At 39.4% G+C, this 17,704-nt stretch overlaps 2 protein-coding genes across 3 annotated transcripts; both read left to right on the top strand.

Annotated features, from left to right (window-relative positions):
- Positions 1–1,223: 1,223 nt before the first annotated feature.
- Positions 1,224–16,924, top strand: LOC148374403 (uncharacterized). Of its 2 annotated transcripts, XM_088335979.1 has the most exons (5): positions 1,224–1,580; positions 3,083–3,143; positions 3,217–3,304; positions 13,862–13,929; positions 13,996–16,924. In XM_088335979.1, the coding sequence occupies exons 2-5, from the start codon at positions 3,108–3,110 to the stop codon at positions 14,842–14,844; spliced, it is 1,041 nt and encodes a 346-aa protein (XP_088192105.1). In that variant the 5' UTR covers positions 1,224–1,580; positions 3,083–3,107; the 3' UTR covers positions 14,845–16,924. The 2 variants fall into 2 exon arrangements, with proteins under 2 accessions (XP_088192105.1, XP_088192114.1); XM_088335988.1 differs by lacking the exons at positions 1,224–1,580; positions 3,083–3,143; positions 3,217–3,304 and adding an exon at positions 10,993–11,478.
- LOC148374404 (uncharacterized) lies at positions 3,311–6,597 on the top strand. The gene has a single exon (XM_088336012.1). The coding sequence runs from the start codon at positions 3,349–3,351 to the stop codon at positions 4,042–4,044; it is 696 nt and encodes a 231-aa protein (XP_088192138.1). The 5' UTR covers positions 3,311–3,348; the 3' UTR covers positions 4,045–6,597.
- Positions 16,925–17,704: the final 780 nt, after the last annotated feature.

Genomic DNA, 17,704 nt, shown 5'->3' with positions numbered 1-17,704 from the left:
TTTAGAATATCAACCGTCACAATACATTTTTACATCTATTTTAACAAAATACTTTTAACAAGAGATTGTATAGTGTTTTTTTAACGTTAACAATGAATTCAACATATTTTTCTTTTCTTTTTTTTTAACCAACATGATTCTTTTTATATAAATGAGAAAATAGAAATAATAACAATTAGTATAAAAACGGGTACAATTTACCTACAAATAAACGAGTCACACACAACACGTGGTTAGCTCCTTTGCTGGCTTTCAACACTATAAGGGGAATTAGCATTTTAGCACAACATGCAACGTCCGGCAAAGTTAGCATAATTGGCGACAGAACAAAACGAAAATAAATCCAAACAGCTTGACAACATCAATCACATTACCGTGCATGTTGGGAGATATGTCAGCTGTGGTTTTAATGTTTAAAATTAACTTTTTGCGGAGCACCAAAAGGATCGTGTCTTACCATTGACAGCACGCTGTTAGACTGCCAACAAACCCCGCCTTCCGGTCACATGTCAAAAGCCAAAATCAAACCTTACCCCATACCAGCAGGTGACACTGTTGGACTCATCATTGCAGGACACTTACACAAAAACTATGCAATATATTTCAGCAGGAATTTCAATAAAACAAAAGTCATTATTACACCCGTTACACTTATAGCTAAAAAAGTCGAAATACTTTCTAAGAATTAACCACACGTGAGACACAATCGTGATAAGAAACACTTTATATTGTGATATATACACTATTGCCCCCTTTCTTTTGCTATCACGACCACAATTCTTTTGGGGTTTGCATGTCTTGTAAGTTCGTGCACATCGTAGAACAAATAATTGCCCATTCTTTCTCACAAAGCAGCCCAAGTTCCTCAAGGTTTGATGGTGATTGCATGCGCGGCTTTTTCTTACAGATCTTTCCATAAAAGTTCAATAGCAGGGGTCTTTATCATTCACAAGCTCAGAGCAACTTTTCCATTTTGATATGCATTTCTAAAGTATCATAGGTTATTACTAAGCTGTTACTGTGATATCACCGGGTTGATTTTCGGAAGAAAGATTAAATTATTCGACTGAATGTATAAACGCAGCTATTTTATGTCAAAAATTACGCGGCGCCGTATGTCGAAGGGTGGCCCCTTGATGCCGGAAAAGGTTATGGTATGTGCCGTAAAACGTGGCGTACACGGAAAAAACGGAACTGCAACCACGACTTGTTTATGCCGTAAATTGCGCAAGCTTTTCACCGAACTTCCGTTCGTTTCTGCGTTTAACATTAGAACTCCGCCCCGCTAACGGAATTTGAATCCAATTCGATTTCTGAATCCGCCACTCCAAATCGTAATTTGTAACATTTATGCTCTTAGATGAACGCCTATCGATGGTTGTCGAATCTTCTTCGACTAAGCTTTGTCCGATTTGCTAGCCGTTAGGTTAGCATTAGCAAAGCAATTTACAGTACTCTACTGGATTTGTCGCGTGGAAATGTTTGCAAGCAATGGGGTGTGTGCAATAAAATAAAGCGAGTGAAAAAGCTCGACTGCAGGAAGCAGTGTGCAAGGAGCCTTTTTTTTCCAAATAAAGCAGGTATGTGCCGCTTTATTCACACTATAAATATAAGGAGTTAGCATTCCCGTTGTGATAACATTTAACAGATGAATAATCAGATTAAAATCGATCTGGACAGTACTTCTACATGCAACCTAAAGGTCTGTATGAAAAATAAGTGTCTTAAAACGGACACTAATATTTGACCACTATATGTCTCATCTCATTAGCTACACCGCTTATCCTCAGTAGGGTCGCGGGGGTGCTGGAGCCCATCCCAGCAAGCAGTGGGCAGGGGACACCCTGAACTGGTTGCCAGCCAATCGCAGGGCACACAGGGACAGACAACTCGCTCATTAACACCTAGGGACAATTTGGACCGGCCAATTCACCTGAAATGCATGTTTTTGGAATGTGGGAGGACACCGGAGTGCCCGGAGGAAACCCACGCAAACATGGGGAGAACATACAAACTCCGCACAGGAAGTCTGGAGCTGGATTTGAACCCACGCAGGAGGTTCCCAAGACATGAACTGTGCTAACCACTGCGCCACCGTGCTGCCCACCACTATATGTCGCCCTATATAAATAAAGTGGAAGCTAGAGCTCTTGTTGGTGATAGGAATGAGTAAAGAGGTGTTGTAAAAGGATAGTGGGATGTTTGGACGCGTTCTAAGGGATGGGCAGGGCAGCCGTAAGATGCGGCAGGGGTAAACTAGTGAAAGCTGTCGGGCCCCGCTGTTGAACAAAGGAGTGTGTTGTGTCACCCTGACCCGAGTGACATGGCCGCTTTCTTGTGTCCCGTTTCATCTGGAGGGATAAAATCATGACCAACTTAGGTGCCGAGGTGCCTAACTTGTTTGGGTGTTTGGGCATTTGGGTTGGCCATGGTCCAAACATTTTTGTGTGTGTGTTTTGCTACTTCTTCCTTTTTTTTTAATTATCTTTGTTTTTGTGCTCCGTTTGTTGCGTGTGCAAGTATGTGAAATTCTTAGACGCACTTGATTTGATTCTTACTTTTTGGATCTTTTTGGGGGTTTGGTTTGGCATTTGGACTGTATTTGAAACAATAATTTTCTTACTTTCACCATTTTCATTCTGGAATTAAAGAAAACCGTGACAATGCGCGTGTTATCATTCTCCTTCTCTCATCACCCCTGCATCATTCTCTCCAGTGTAATATGCTTTCAGGCCAGAACACTGATGATAAAAGTAAGATTAAAAAAACAGTGAGGAGCGGTGGGAAGAATATAAAGGCTCTTTGAACTCAGTTGGGCATTGTTTTGACATTCTTAAAAAAGTAAATATTTAATTATAAACATTTTAAGAACACTTGAGTCTTATCCTACCTATAAATGCACGTCTATTTGATGCATTTTAGCTCATTTTTTGATAAGAACTATCATGTTTTGATTGAAATCGTTTCATTGTGATGTAGTATTTAAAGAGAAGAAAAAAAACTAGCCACATTTGCCGTGGATTTGAACTCCCGACCAAAACAAACTAACAAAACTATAAGCTTTTGTCGTCTTGTCCTGCAGATTTTGGTACCTTGGTCCTAAGCAGATGGAGCCAAAATGTCCACAAATTATAAAGGAGGAGGTAGGCCCTATTTGCATAAAAAAATTAAGTGGAAGATGTACACGCGTCTTTATTGACATTTGCTCTTTTAAAGAGTGAAGATAATGCCATCGGTAAGAGTGAAGCAAACAGAACGATGGAGCCTCCAAGATGCAACTCGAGAAAATATTTGAAAACTGAAGGTGAAGCAGACCCTTGTGGACTGTCACAAACAAATCATAATGAAATGTCTAACTTTGAGGACACTGATGATGATGATTTGGGTGATGGCGATGACAAGAATGATGATGATCGTATAAATGATTACGACAATTACAAAGCCAAACTCTTTGAATGCTCTGAGTGTAAAAAAAAAGTTAAATCTAAGTATTATTTAAAGACACACATGAGAGTACACACTGGTGAAAAACCCTTCATCTGCTCAACATGTGGTAAAGCATTCACTTCCTTATCCATTTTGAAACAACACTCAAAAACACACACCGGAGAAAAACCTTTTGTCTGCTCAGTATGTGATAAAAGGTTTGCTTTAAAGGGTGATTTAAAAGGACATGCTAGAACACATACTGGAGAGAAACCTTTCCCTTGCTTAGAATGTGGCAAAAGTTATTCCACAGGCTCAAGTTTAGAAAAGCACAAATTAACACACATTGGAGTAAAATCGTTTGCCTGCTTAATTTGTAGTAAAAGGTTTTATGACAAAGGCCATTTGATGAGACATGCAACCACACACAGCGGAGAAAGGGCTTTTGCCTGTGCTGTATGTGGTCAAAGATTCTCTCAAAGCGGGAATCTGAAAACACACCAACGGACACATACTGGCGAGAAACCTTTTTCATGCACCACTTGTGGCAAAAGTTTCTCCAGCAAGCAGCAGGTTCAAAAACACAAGTGTTCGGGTCAGAGTAAAAGTAATGATTGACTGAAGCTCTAAAAGAAAAAATGGTTGAGGATCTGACACTTTTTTTGGTCAGGTGAAAAAATCTGAGTTTTCATTGAATTCTATTGTTTTTCTATCTGTAAGTCAATCATTTTAGTGATTGAACATTTGTTGTAGTAAACTTTCATTTGGGAGGTAAAATGATACCTAAATAAATTAACATCCACATTTTTGTCATTCCTGTAACACTGTGATAAAATATATGTAAGGAACGTTGATGCGTAGAATGGAGAAAAGCAGAGTGAGGTAGTTTGCTTGCAGATCATAACTAGAGGACTTTATTTGGACGCGTTCTAAGGGATGGGCAGGGCAGCCGTAAGATGCGGCAGGGGTAAACTAGTGAAAGCTGTCGGGCCCCGCTGTTGAACAAAGGAGTGTGTTGTGTCACCCTGACCCGAGTGACATGGCCGCTTTCTTGTGTCCCGTTTCATCTGGAGGGATGAAATCATGACCAACTTAGGTGCCGAGGTGCCTAACTTGTTTGGGTGTTTGGGCATTTGGGTTGGCCATGGTCCAAACATTTTTGTGTGTGTGTTTTGCTACTTCTTCCTTTTTTTTATTATCTTTGTTTTTGTATGTGTTTGTCTTGCTGTCAGTCACCCTTCTCGAGGGATATGACCAGGGTAGATAGATAGACATGTCACCATATTGAAGTGCAAATAAAAACGAGTGTGACAAAGTACAACGAAGAATGCAAACTACGGAGACTTAAAGTGACCAACCACACCATTTTTAAACAATTTTTTTTTTTTTGCCCAAGCCTTTTGCTAATTTTTTTGGGGTACATGCAGCAGCAAGATATAGCAGACAATTAAAGGTGGTGCCCGTTACTTAAATATATTCCACTTGCTGACACCATCTTCTGTCTGAAATCACCATTGCAGCTCCGTTTGTTGCGTGTGCAAGTATGTGAAATTCTTAGACGCACTTGATTTGATTCTTACTTTTTGGATCTTTTTGGGGGTTTGGTTTGGTTATTTGGAAATTGATTAATGCAAACACTAATCTTCTATAAGAGTATTTTCTAGTAATGTCACGTTCAAAGCAGTACCACAAAACATTGTTCCAAAATTTCGCTTTGTCCCATGAAACATATTCAGCAATCTCTTGCTCAAAATTGACACACTAGACGTAATGGTGATGTCTCGTTTCATCCAAAGGCATATCACATGTCCAGGATATGAAGCATAGTGAGGTTGGGCATGTCAAGTCAATGTGTTGGGGTAAAGTCTTTTGTCAAATACAAAAATTTTGAAATTAATGATATGGGCAAGGTCCTTCAATATAAGCTTTTACCCATGTTAAGCAGGGGTCGGGAACCTATGGCTTGCGAGCCAAATACAGTTCTTTACATGAGTAAAGAACTGTATCAGAGAAAAAAATGAGACCGTTGATTTTTTTCCTGTACTGTTGCAAATGTAAACTTGGCAGAGACAATCGTGAACCATTGAAAGCCAAAGCCACTCCAAATTTGCTTTGGGTTTGGTCCAGTATGTAGAGAGCACAGTCTTCACAGTGTCACACCAACATACCCCATTTTGACTGTACATTACTGAGAAATATTTTATATGGAAGCTCATAAAACAAAATATGTTTACTTTTGAATCGCTTTATGATGAAAACCCACAAAACAAACTGTTAGCACCCATAAATGTCAGCTAAGCACCCGGAGATTTGGTAAAAGTTCAGGATGGGCGGAGCTATGCACACATAGGGCAAGCACTCGCTTCTCTTTAAATGTGTTTATATCCTTCTCGTTTGCAGTATTTTGTGACATTTAGAAAAGGAACTTCGCTCACACCTTGTTTTAAAACCATTATTTAGGACAAAAATAATGGTCAAAATGAGCCATAGCACTTTTAGGTCCCTGCAGTTGGGAGAAAGATTTTAGGTGGAACAGTACATTTCTATTGATATAGGACAAAGGCTCTGGCATTAAGACCGTTTCATAAATTTGATCAAATAATCAAATGTCACACAGTGAAAAAAAAAGCTGAAAAATTAGTTTTTTGCTTTTTTGGGCTCTGGGTCAAAGAGGTTCACGACCCCTGCGTTAAGTCATAATGAACAAAGCAGAATGATTCAACACTAGATTAATTTACATTTTTATTTGCATTTGCTTGTATAGAGCTTTACTCACACCACACATGGAATGATACACATCATACAATTTCTGTAAATGTTTTTCTTTTGGTCTTGATGTTCGGTCCTAAAAGAAAAATTGATGGATGTTGCTTGTTGCTAGCTGTCTGTTCAGCCCCATAAGTAGCGTATTTTATGCACTATAAGGCGCACGGGACTATAAGGCACTACAGTAGGAACAGTCAGATAGTTCAGTCAAACTTATTAACCCCTTAACATTCCGACAGCTTGCAAAGGAGCAAATACATGTCTCAGAAACGTACAGACACAGTGTCTGTGCGATTTTACCAATTACTCAAGTGCGTCATTCCATATATCATTAGCAAGGTTAAACTCTTGGAATTCAAGAGATGGCAACCATTTCTTAATTTCTATTATCTTTTTTCTGGAAACTGTGTGGACAGCAAAGTAAGAATTTCATTGTGCAGGGAAACTTGGTTCTTTACTGTGCATATATGACAATAAACACTTTGAATTGAATTGAATTTAAAAATAGACTCATCACAGAAACATCAAGATGTAAATTATCTGCATTTATATAGCGCTTTTTAAGTCAATAAAGACAACCCAAAGCGCTTTACAATGTGCTTCACACTTACCAATTCTCACACCGATAGCAGCGTTAGCATTAAGGATTCAGTGACAAATAACACAGAGGAGCCGGGACTTAAACCTGCGACCTCTTGATCCCAGAGACGAGCGCTTTACCTCCTGAGCTACTGCCGCCCTTAAAAATCAATTGCCATGCTCTTATTTTGAAGTTGTTCATGGGCCTAGCGACGACATGATGCAAGCTGTCTTTGTCTAGAAAGTTAAGTGTAATCTGGTTAGTTGGTTGGTTGGATCCCTTAAACGCTAGGGTCGTAGGGGCACTATTTCCTGTGGTGTTTCTCTCGCCCATCTCTCTCCTGGCCAACATGTTTCCACCCGTTTATCAAACCGGGGACCTTTCGCTCGATAGGTGAATGTGCTAACCACTAAACCACAGGAAACAAGATCGGTCTGAAACAGGATACTGGTAAAATATAAAGCCAGGGTAGCTCACCAAAGTTGTCTTGCAGCCATCACATTCAATAATAATACGCAACCATGGTCCTCTTACATCCGTGAGTGTAGTAAATCTAACTGTGTAAAATATTTACATACCCCAAAACACGCAATAATGCCGACAAAAAAAGAAAAATTGATGGATGTTGCTTGTTGCTAGCTGTCTGTTCAGCTTCATAATTCCTGTTTACAAATACAGACTAGTAAAAAATGTCTGCAGGCCGTAGAGCAACCTAAGTTGCCAGTCAAATTTTTTTCGTCCAATTGCAGGCTTTGTTTTACCCCGCTTTAGCCTATGTGAGCCTGTAAATGCAAATAAGGCCCCACCTCCTTCACCTCCAAATAAGTTTAGCCAATAGTGACCGATTCAAATGATATTGACACATTGGTCAGGAAATGAAATGCTGATAAATATGTATATATATACATACATATATATATATATATATTCATCCCAGCATACACCGCGGAATACTTTGCCTACGGGGGAAAATTTAGTCAGAGGCTGCTTGCCTAAGTTGTGAGACCTTGCGACTCAATATTGATCCATATACTGGACTGTCTCAGAAAATTAGAATATTATGATAAAGTTCTTTATTTTCTGTAATGCAATTAAAAAAACAAAAATGTCATACATTGTGGATTCATTACACATCAACTGAACTATTTCAAGCCTTTTATTATTTGAATATTGCTGATTTAAAATATTAAACCACACCACCTACATTGGATATTACCGAATCTTACTGCATTATGTGTTCTGTGTAGCACTATTTAGTTACTCTATATAACATGCACGTCACACTGGGTATTTGTATATTGTATTCTTTTGGCTTTATTATTGTATGTTCTCGGGTCAGGGATGCTATTTCAAGCCTTTTATTATTTGAATATTGCTGATTTAAAATATTAAACCACACCACCTACATTGGATATTACCGAATCTTACTGCATTATGTGTTCTGTGTAGCACTATTTAGTTACTCTATATAACATGCACGTCACACTGGGTATTTGTATATTGTATTCTTTTGGCTTTATTATTGTATGTTCTCGGGTCAGGGATGCTATTTCAAGCCTTTTATTATTTGAATATTGCTGATTTAAAATATTAAACCACACCACCTACATTGGATATTACCGAATCTTACTGCATTATGTGTTCTGTGTAGCACTATTTAGTTACTCTATATAACATGCACGTCACACTGGGTATTTGTATATTGTATTCTTTTGGCTTTATTATTGTATGTTCTCGGGTCAGGGATGCTGCTGGAAATGTGAATTTCCCTTAGGGGATGAATAAAGTATCTATCTATCTATCTATCTATCTATCTATCTATCTATCTATCTATCTATTTTGGCTTACAGCTGAAAAAACTCAAAAATCCTATCTCAAAATATTAGAATATTTCCTCAGACCAAGTAAAAAAATAATTTTATAACAGCAAAACTAAATCAAACATTTGAAAATGTCCATTGATGCACTCAGTACTTGGTTGGGAATCCTTTTGCACGGATTACTGCATCAATCCGGCGTGGCATGGAGGCAATCAGCCTGTGGCATTGCTGAGGTGTTATTGATGCCCAGGATGCTTCGATAGTGGCCTTCAGCTCATTTGCATTTGTAGGTCTGGTGTCTTTCATCTTCTTCTTAACTATACCCCACAAATTCTCGATGGGGTTCAGGTCAGGGGAATTAGCAGGCCAATCAAGGACTGTGATGCCATGGTCAGTGCACCAGTTACTGGTGGTTTTGGCACTGTGGGCAGGTGCCAGATCATGCTGGAAAATGAAATCCTCATCTCCATAGAGCTTTTCAGCAGATGGAAGCATGTAGTGCTCTAAAATCTCTTGGTACACAGTTGCATTTACTCTGGACTTGATGAAACACAGTGGACCAACACCAGCAGCTGACATGGCTCCCCAAACCATTGCTGACTGTGGGAACTTCACACTGGATTTCAAGCAACTTGGATTTTGCTCCTCTCCAGCCTTTCTCCAGACTCTGGCGCCTTGACTTCCAAATGAAATGCAAAACTTGCTTTCGTCTGAAAAGAGGACTTTGGACCACTCTGCAACTTTCCAGTGCTTCTTCTCCATAGCCCAAGTCAGACGCTTCTTCCGTTGTCTTGAGTTCAGAAGTGGCTTGACCATGGGAATACGGCTATTGTAGCCCATTTCCCGGACACGTCTGTGAACTGTGGCTTTTGATACCTGGACTCCATCTTCAGCCCACTGTCTTTGAAGCTCCCCCAAATTCTGGAAGCGGCTCTTCTTCACAATTTTGTTAAGGCTGCGGTCATCTCTCTTGGTTGTGCAGCGTTTCCGGCCACATTTTTCCCTTCCAACAGACTTTTTGTGGATATGCTTTGAAACTGCACTCTGTGAACAGCCTGCTCTTTGAGAAATTTCTTTTTGTGTCTTACCCTCCTGATGGAGGGTATCAATGATGGTCCTCTGGACAGCAGTCAGATCAGCAGTCTTCCCCATACTTGAGATTTAGTTTACTGAACCAAGATGAGTGTTTTTAAGGCTCAGGAAACCTCGCAAGGTGTTTCGAGTTAATTAGATGATTCAGGTGATTAGTTGAATAGCCTACTTGTATACTTTTTCATGATATTCTAATATTTTGAGATAGGATTTTTGAGTTTTCTTAAGCTGTAAGCCAAATTCAGCAATATTAAAATAATAAAAGGCTTGAAATAGTTCAGTTGATGTGTAATGAATCCAGAATGTATGACATTTTTGTTTTTTTAATTGCATTACAGAAAATAAAGAACTTTATCACAATATTCTAATTTTCTGAGACAGTCCAGTATAAGGCGCATGGTATTATAATCGCACTGATCGCTGCTTGGCTCTGTGGCTAGGACCTTGACACAGCCTCTTGGCTGAGAGCATGTGTCTCGGCCCCTTGGCTTGGTAGCGTGTTATGGTTTGATCAATAGCGGATAATGGATAATTGATAAAGGATATAGAACAATAAACCTTACAAAATCACCCCCCCCTAGGTCAGCTTTCGAAAAAAAAAAAAAAGGCTTTTAGGTGCGCCCTATAGTGTGGAAAATATGGTAATAGTGTGTCATCTTTGCCCACTAGATGTCGCTGTATTGTGAAGAGCAACTGAAAATGAGAGCTAAAAAGCACAAGGAAGATTACAAATTACAGAGTAAAAGTGACCAAACTGCACCATTTTTCTTCTTTAGTTTTGCCCTTTCTTTCACAAGGCTTTTGTTTTTTGGGTATTTTAGCAGCAAGATGGGGGACAATTATTTTAGCTCCCTCCAGACAAGCCTCGTATTATGTAAAATAAATACAAATTTATTGACCTACAAGTAGTTCAATTTAGAGTTCATATAATTTCCCATTTATTGTAATCATGATGGTTTTTTTCAAGGAATGAAGTATCTTTTTACCCTATGAGGGCATAGATGTCCCCAAAACGCAATATATTGCTGCTAATTTGTTTGTTTTTAACCAAAATTCATGAACGAAATCAATCCCCGTCCATGTTACTTTATCCAACTCCCACCATCAAAGTGACATTTAGCACAAGCAAACCAACACAACAGTTTTCTTAAAACACTATACCCCTTCAAACGTCACTGAGAGTGACTCAACCATTGATCCCACACATCGATTAATGTCACAATTTTCGAAACACAGATCCATTTCGACTGAACTGCTTCAGGTAAACGCAATGATTCACTAGGCTTAGGTTTCTCCATCACTGGCATTTCTTCTTACGTTCCATCCTAAGATAATTATTGTTGCACCGAAACGCTTTAAACGCGTCAGTCGGGTGTTTCCTAACATCTGAGGTGGAACAAAGTGCGCACTGCTTCATGACCTAACGCACCTTCGCATTCCTCTTGTTTTTCCACTTCCGCCCGTCTCCGCTTAACACATCGCACACGAGCACCGCGAACAGGTTTTGATGAACATTTGACTCCCGATCGAACTGAATCCCCAACTCTATTTGTTTCATCTACGCTCATAGGAAAACATGCTTTTTGAGACTTTTCGCCTCGGTTAAGCTCCGATCGTTTTGCTAGCTGTTAGCATTAGCTAAGCAATTTAATGGATTTGCCGTGAGGGGATGTTAGCAAAGCACACTTTCCCGATACCCCAACGGGGTTTGTGCAATAAAAGAAGAGAGCGAGCACCAAGCCCTTCTGCAGGAAGCAACGTGCAAGGAGTCTTGCGTTTTGCTCAATAAAGCAGGTATGTGCAGCTATATACACAAAACCAGATAAATAAAAGGAGTAAACGTTCCCGTTTTGATATTATTATCAGAAATGGCCATACAATTCGATGAAAACGATGGACCAGGGGCGATTTGAGGTTCAGAGCTTAGGGGATGCTGAGCACCCACAGTGTCTGGCTGCCTTCCTTTTATCCGTTTTTAATTTCCTATAAAGTGATTTAGGGTCATTCAGCACACAAGGAGTGTCACGTCACATTTGTGAAAATCTCATAACGCTTCAACTGTATTCAATATTAGGAGGTGGTTTTGTGTATTTCTTCATAGTTACCTGAACATGGTGCTTTTTAAAGAAACAACTGTGAATGTTCATGCTGGTGCAGGGAGGATGACCACACACATAGCTTGCATTAGGAAAACAATTAAGCTAGACTGATCATCGTTGCATTTGATTCAATGCAGCTAAAAAGAGCACTAATGTCTGCTGATGAAAAAGTCATGGTACTGGATGGTAAAATAGTTGTCTAACTTAACCACTGTATAGCATACTCTCACGGTGATACACCAAAGCCTTCAGACTCCACTACTATGCCGCATGAGACACTAGCCAAGTGAAAGAAATCAAATGGACTTAACCATTTCTAGGCGGTTGATGAGTGGTTAGCAAGTCCGCGGCACAGTTCTAAGGTCATCGGGTCAAATCCAGCAACCAGCCTTCCTGCGTGGAGTTTGCATGTTCTCCCTGTGCTTGCAGGGGAATTCCTCCGGTTCCCTCCCACATTCTAAAAACAAGCATGTCAGGTTAATTGGCCGGTTCTAGTTGTCCCTCGGTGTGAATGAGCGAGTGAGTTGTCTGTCCTTGTGTGCCCTGCGACTGGCTGGAAACCAGTTCAGGGTGTCCCCTGGCCACTGCCCCCGAAGATGGCTGGGATGGGCTCCAGCACCCCTGCGACCCTACTGAGGATAAGAAGAAGAATTTACTTATATTGTCATTCTTGTACCCATGCACACAGAACGAAATGTCGATACATCTGACCCGCACAGTTAAACTATAGCGAGCCGATGTAGCCGCCATTTTAGACCCAACTGCTGTGTTTGGGAGTCATTAGGTGAGTAAACCCCCCAATTCCAACCCATAATGCCGAGCGCCAAGCAGGGAGGCAATGAGTACCAATGTTGTAAGCCTTAGGTATGACTCGGCCGAGGCTTGCTTATTCCACTTCAATTTCAAAAGAAACAGAACGCCTCTTCACACTAACTATATTAAATGGATGCACAAGACATTAAAGAATAAAAACGTTCTGAGCGGACTGTATGATTACATACGAAGTAGAAAGAGGAAGTGGATTTTTTTCATCTTAAGAGTCGCTCACTGTTGTTACAACCGCCCTATTTGCTCCGCGTGTGATACATGGATACCATACCTATGATGGGTGTGGCTTGGCGCTTTGTCGGATCTACGAATTCAAAGGGCTGTATAAAATGAAGCGTCTCTAAAGGAACAACGTGAAATGTTTGACCACTAGATTTTGCTTCTTTTGCACTAGATTTTTTAGCTCCCCTATGTGAGGCTCATATTATATCAAAATAATACACATTTATTGACCTAATGAGTATTCTAAATGAAAGTATGTTTAAATGATAGTTTATGCATTTTTGTTTATCTTTTTAAATCACTTTTTTTTTTTTAATGAATGGGGGTTTTTCACCTCCAGAAAGCGCTAAATAATACACACTGTACCTTTAAAGGTACTGTTCAGTAGATGTCAAATTTTTCCCTCGTTGTCTTTTGACTAGAAATATATAAAAAAAAATCATTTTGTGCATTAATAAAGGTTTTGTACGGAATTTCCACTTGCTGATGCCTTTGGCTTAAATACAATGTCAAGCTCCTTGTGTCAAGCTGTCAAGCTCCTTGTGTGGCACGTGCAAGTACATGCATTTCTTAGACGCGCTCAAATAAACTCTTCTTTTTTTCATCTTTTTGAGGTTTGGGTTGGGGTTCGGACTGTGTTTGAAACAGTTATTTTCTTACTTTCACCACTTTCCATCTACAGTACCTGAAATTGCAAGCACAAAATCATACCCCCTTTCAATCCCCCGCCTCCTTTGCTCCAGCCTAATGTGTTCCGTAATACCTTTGGTAATGGTAAGAAAAAAGGAGATAGGCGCGGTAGAAAAATAATTATAAATGCTTGTTGAACTTTGTTGGATTTTGTTAACAGATACTTAATAGAGAAAATATTCTACTTTCAACTTTTTAAGGACGCCTCAAACGATGCACCCCACCTTTATAAAGAACCAAAAAATTAAAAATTTCCACCTTTGTAGTGGAGATGAGACCCCGCCACCCCCCAAAAGCCAACAAACATTAATCAAAGTGTTTGTTGTCTTCTTCTGCAGATGTCGGTGAAAAATACCTTGGTCCCAGGCAGATGAAGCCAAATTTTCCCCAAAGTAAAAAAGAGGAGGTAAGCTCTAATCACATTAAAAAAATCAGGTGGCAGAAAATCTACACGAGTTTCTCCGCTTTTAAGAGTGGAGATAATGACACAGTTGGGAGTGAAGTAAACAGATGGCTGGAGCCTCCAAGCAGCAACTCAAGCCATGACCTGAAGACTGAAGGGGAAGCGGTGCCCTGTGAGCTGTCACAAACACGTCATGATGAAATGTCCAACTTTACAGAAACTGATGATGATGATTCTGGTGACGGCGATGACAAGAATGATGAGGACTATTGTTATGACGAGGCTGAAGTAGATGACGATTATAATGACCATGACAAAAATGCTGAGTGTAAGAAAAAGATGAAATCGATGCATTATTTAAAGCGACACATGAGAGTACACAGTGGTAAAAAGCCCTTCATTTGCTCAACATGTGGTAAAGCATTCATCTCCCCATCCCTTTTAAGATACCACTCAAGAACACACACAGGAGAAAAACCTTTTGTCTGCTCAGTGTGTGGTAAAAGATTTGCTTTAAAGGGTGATTTAAAAAGACATGCAAGAACACATACTGGAGAGAAACCTTTCCCCTGCTCGGAATGTGGGAAAAGTTATTCCACAGCCTCAAGTTTGGAAAAGCATAAAGTAACGCACACTGGAGTAAAATCGTTTGCCTGCTTAATTTGTAGTAAAAGATTTTCCGTCAAAGGCCATTTGACGAGACATGCAACAATTCACAGTGGAGAAAAGGCTTTTGCCTGTGCTGTTTGTGGCCAAAGATTCTCTCAAAGCGGGAATCTGAAAACGCACCAACGAACACACACCGGAGAGAGACCTTTTCCATGCACCACTTGTGGCAAAAGTTTCTCCAGCAAACAGCAGGTTCAAAAACACAAGTGTTCGGGTCAGAGTAAAAGTAGTGATGGATTGGAGCTCTAAAAGAAAAAAAAGGTAGAGAATCTGACACTTTTTCTTTGGTCGGGTGTAAAAATGTGATTCTTTTTTTTAAATTGAATTTTATTGTTTTTATTTGTAAGTGAGACCCTTCGAGACATAGAATATTTATTATATTTTATTTTGGGAGGTAACTTGATACTTCAACAAATGAGCATCTACATGTTTGCCATTCATTTTACACTGTCATAAAATATATGCAAATGAACATGTTGCCTGGAATGGATAAAAGTATAGAGCGAGGTAGTTTGCTGGCAGGTCATTACAAGAGGACTGTATTTGGAAATACATTTATGTAATCACTAATCTTCTACATCAGGGGTGGCCAAACCTCGAGAGCCGCATGTCCTGCATATTTTGGAGGTTTCTCTGCTCCATCACAGGTGATGCCAATTTTCAGCTTGTTAGCAGGCTTTGTGAGAGCTTAATAATGTTCCAGGTGATTGGAATCCCTTTTATTGGAGCAGAGAAACTCCAAACACATGCAGAACATGGGGCTCTCGAGGACCACGTTGGCCACCCCTGTTCTAGATCATTAGGACGACAAAATTTAAACAGATTCAAGTATCGACCTTACAGCAACGAGTATCACAAAATATTGTTCCAAACTCGACTTCTTGGTCAAAGCAACCACACAACTAAAGTTGAGGCGTCGACACGGGAAACAGAAGTAACATGACTCGTTTCATTCAATGGTATATCCTATAAGGATGTTCGAGATGTCACGTTAATTGGTTAAGGGTGAAGACATCAGTCTAACACACAATGTTAGAATTTATGATGGGGGTATGATCCTTAAATAAAACCGTTAGTACAATTGCTTGAAATCCTTTTAGAATGCCTAAATTTTAATGTGTTCTGAAGGTTTGAAATGTGCTTGAATTTATAATGAAGTGCTTGAAATATAAATGTTTTACATGAAGTTTGCTTTAAAATGATTCTGACACTGTGGTGGTTTCGTTTGCCATTGTATTTCTTTGCCATTGCATTTTTTTTCCTCGTGTTCAATGGCAGCCGGGATTAGTTTGTCTGGCATTGTCCTAGAAAGCGTCATCTCCCCCTATGGGTGGTGCCTAAGAGGACAGGCTAATGCTACACCTAAACTGGGCACCATAAAGTGTATTAGTGCAATGATTATTGTGGCTATTTATTATGGGCCATTAAAAAAATTAAGGTAGCGTTTCCCAGTGGTAAAATGTGACTAGAAAAGCTTCAACTAAAATTGTAAGCAAAAGAAACCTTGAGAAGGGGCCTCGCAAGTGGTAATCCCCCTTCCAGGATGACCAGGGTGCAATAGATTTAGCATTGAGTCACAGTACACAAACATTGTTAAGATCAATAAAAGAGAACAATAGGTAACATGTTGCAAATTTGTCCAGAAAGTGCAGGACAGCAGCGACGCCTCAAGCTGTAACATAGTCCAAAAAGTCCATAACAGCAACGACGCAGCCATCTATCTCTGCTGGGTGGTCGATGCAGGCGTTGACATGCTTCAGGTCCAGATGCTGGTCTGCTCACTCATCTCAAATCGTCCTTCTCCCTCGTATCACCACCAGCCAGGACAATACAAAATATGAGGTGGGCATCAATCATAATTGGTTCTTAAGTTGAGATTTAAAAACTTCCTCTGAGGTTGCAGATCGTATCTCCAGAGGCAGAGCAAATAAAAATAAAACCGTAAATGTTTAATAACGTTAATTTATTGAAATTGTTTAGTCTAATTTAGTGTATGATTATGTTGAATCAAACAATGTGATAAATTAAACATTCTAAATTTCAGATTTTTTTTAAAAATAATGTGTTCATGTTTATTTTTCTTGTTTGTTGATGAGATGTGACTCATATTACATATAATACCTTGTTATAATAATATGACTACTGTACATGATTTGATTCATGTGAGTAGTGTTTGGACTGTCAATGGGACAGGACCAAGATAATATTTGGCATTTTCCTGACATCCCTTTTTTCCTTCTGTTTTTTGACTTATCAAAGTTGTTAAGTTGAATTCATTGTAACTTTGTTGACGATCAGTGTAAAAAAAATAAAGATATAAATCAGTCTATTTTTGAGGTTGATATTTTCATTTTGGTGTATTATTAAGAAAAACAGATCCACCAATGCTGTGTAGATGAGCTCCCTTCCACGTAAAACGAACAGAAATAAAAGTCTTTGTTTTGTCCTGCAGATGTAGCTGAAAAATACTTTGGTCAAAGGCAGACAGAGACAAGATATCTCCAATTGAAAACGGGGATCAGGCATTTTTGCATAACAAATGAAGAAGAAGAAGCGGATATCCTCAAATATAGAATTTCACCCCTTTAAAGAACAAAGATAATGACACTAGTGAGAGTAAATCAAATAGATGGGTGGAGCCTCCATGCATCAACTTGAGTCCAAATGTGAAGACTAAAGGTAAAGTGGTGCCCTGTAGACTGTCACAAACACATCATAATGAAATGTCAAACTTTAAGGACACGGGTGATGCTGATTTTGGTGACTGCGAGGACAATAATGATGACTTTCCTTATGACGAGGCAAATGACGATCGTGACAAAAACAACAATCACAAAGCCCAACTCTTTCAATGGTCTGAGTGTAAGAAATATTTTAAAATAAAAGTGTTACTTAAAGGAACACATGAGAGTACACACTGGTGAAAAGCCCTTCTTCTGCTCAACATGTGTCAATAAATTTGTTCAAACCAAAAAATGTGGTAAAGCATTCAATTCCTTATCCATTTTGAAACAACACTCAAAAACACACACCGGAGAAAAACCTTTTGTCTTCAATTTGTGGTAAAAGATTTGCTTTAAAAGTTGTTTTAAAAAGATGCAAGAACACA

Source organism: Urocampus carinirostris, chromosome 1, assembly GCF_059441175.1.
Source record: "Urocampus carinirostris isolate Australia breed hairy pipefish chromosome 1, RoL_Ucar_1.0, whole genome shotgun sequence".
Classification (NCBI taxonomy): domain Eukaryota; kingdom Metazoa; phylum Chordata; class Actinopteri; order Syngnathiformes; family Syngnathidae; genus Urocampus; species Urocampus carinirostris.
Note: the sequence above shows the minus strand (reverse complement) of the source record. Positions and strands in the feature narration are given on the sequence as shown.

Bases quoted from the DNA above. Each gene is read 5' to 3' on its own strand.
- LOC148374403 (XM_088335979.1), top strand. From the start codon at position 3,108: ATGGAGCCAAAATGTCCACAAATTATAAAGGAGGAG. The intron at 3,144-3,216 runs GTAGGCCCTATT...GCTCTTTTAAAG, and splicing joins CACAAATTATAAAGGAGGAG to AGTGAAGATAATGCCATCGG. The intron at 13,930-13,995 runs GTAAGCTCTAAT...TCCGCTTTTAAG, and splicing joins CCCAAAGTAAAAAAGAGGAG to AGTGGAGATAATGACACAGT.
- LOC148374404 (XM_088336012.1), top strand. From the start codon at position 3,349: ATGTCTAACTTTGAGGACACTGATGATGATGATTTGGGTGATGGCGAT.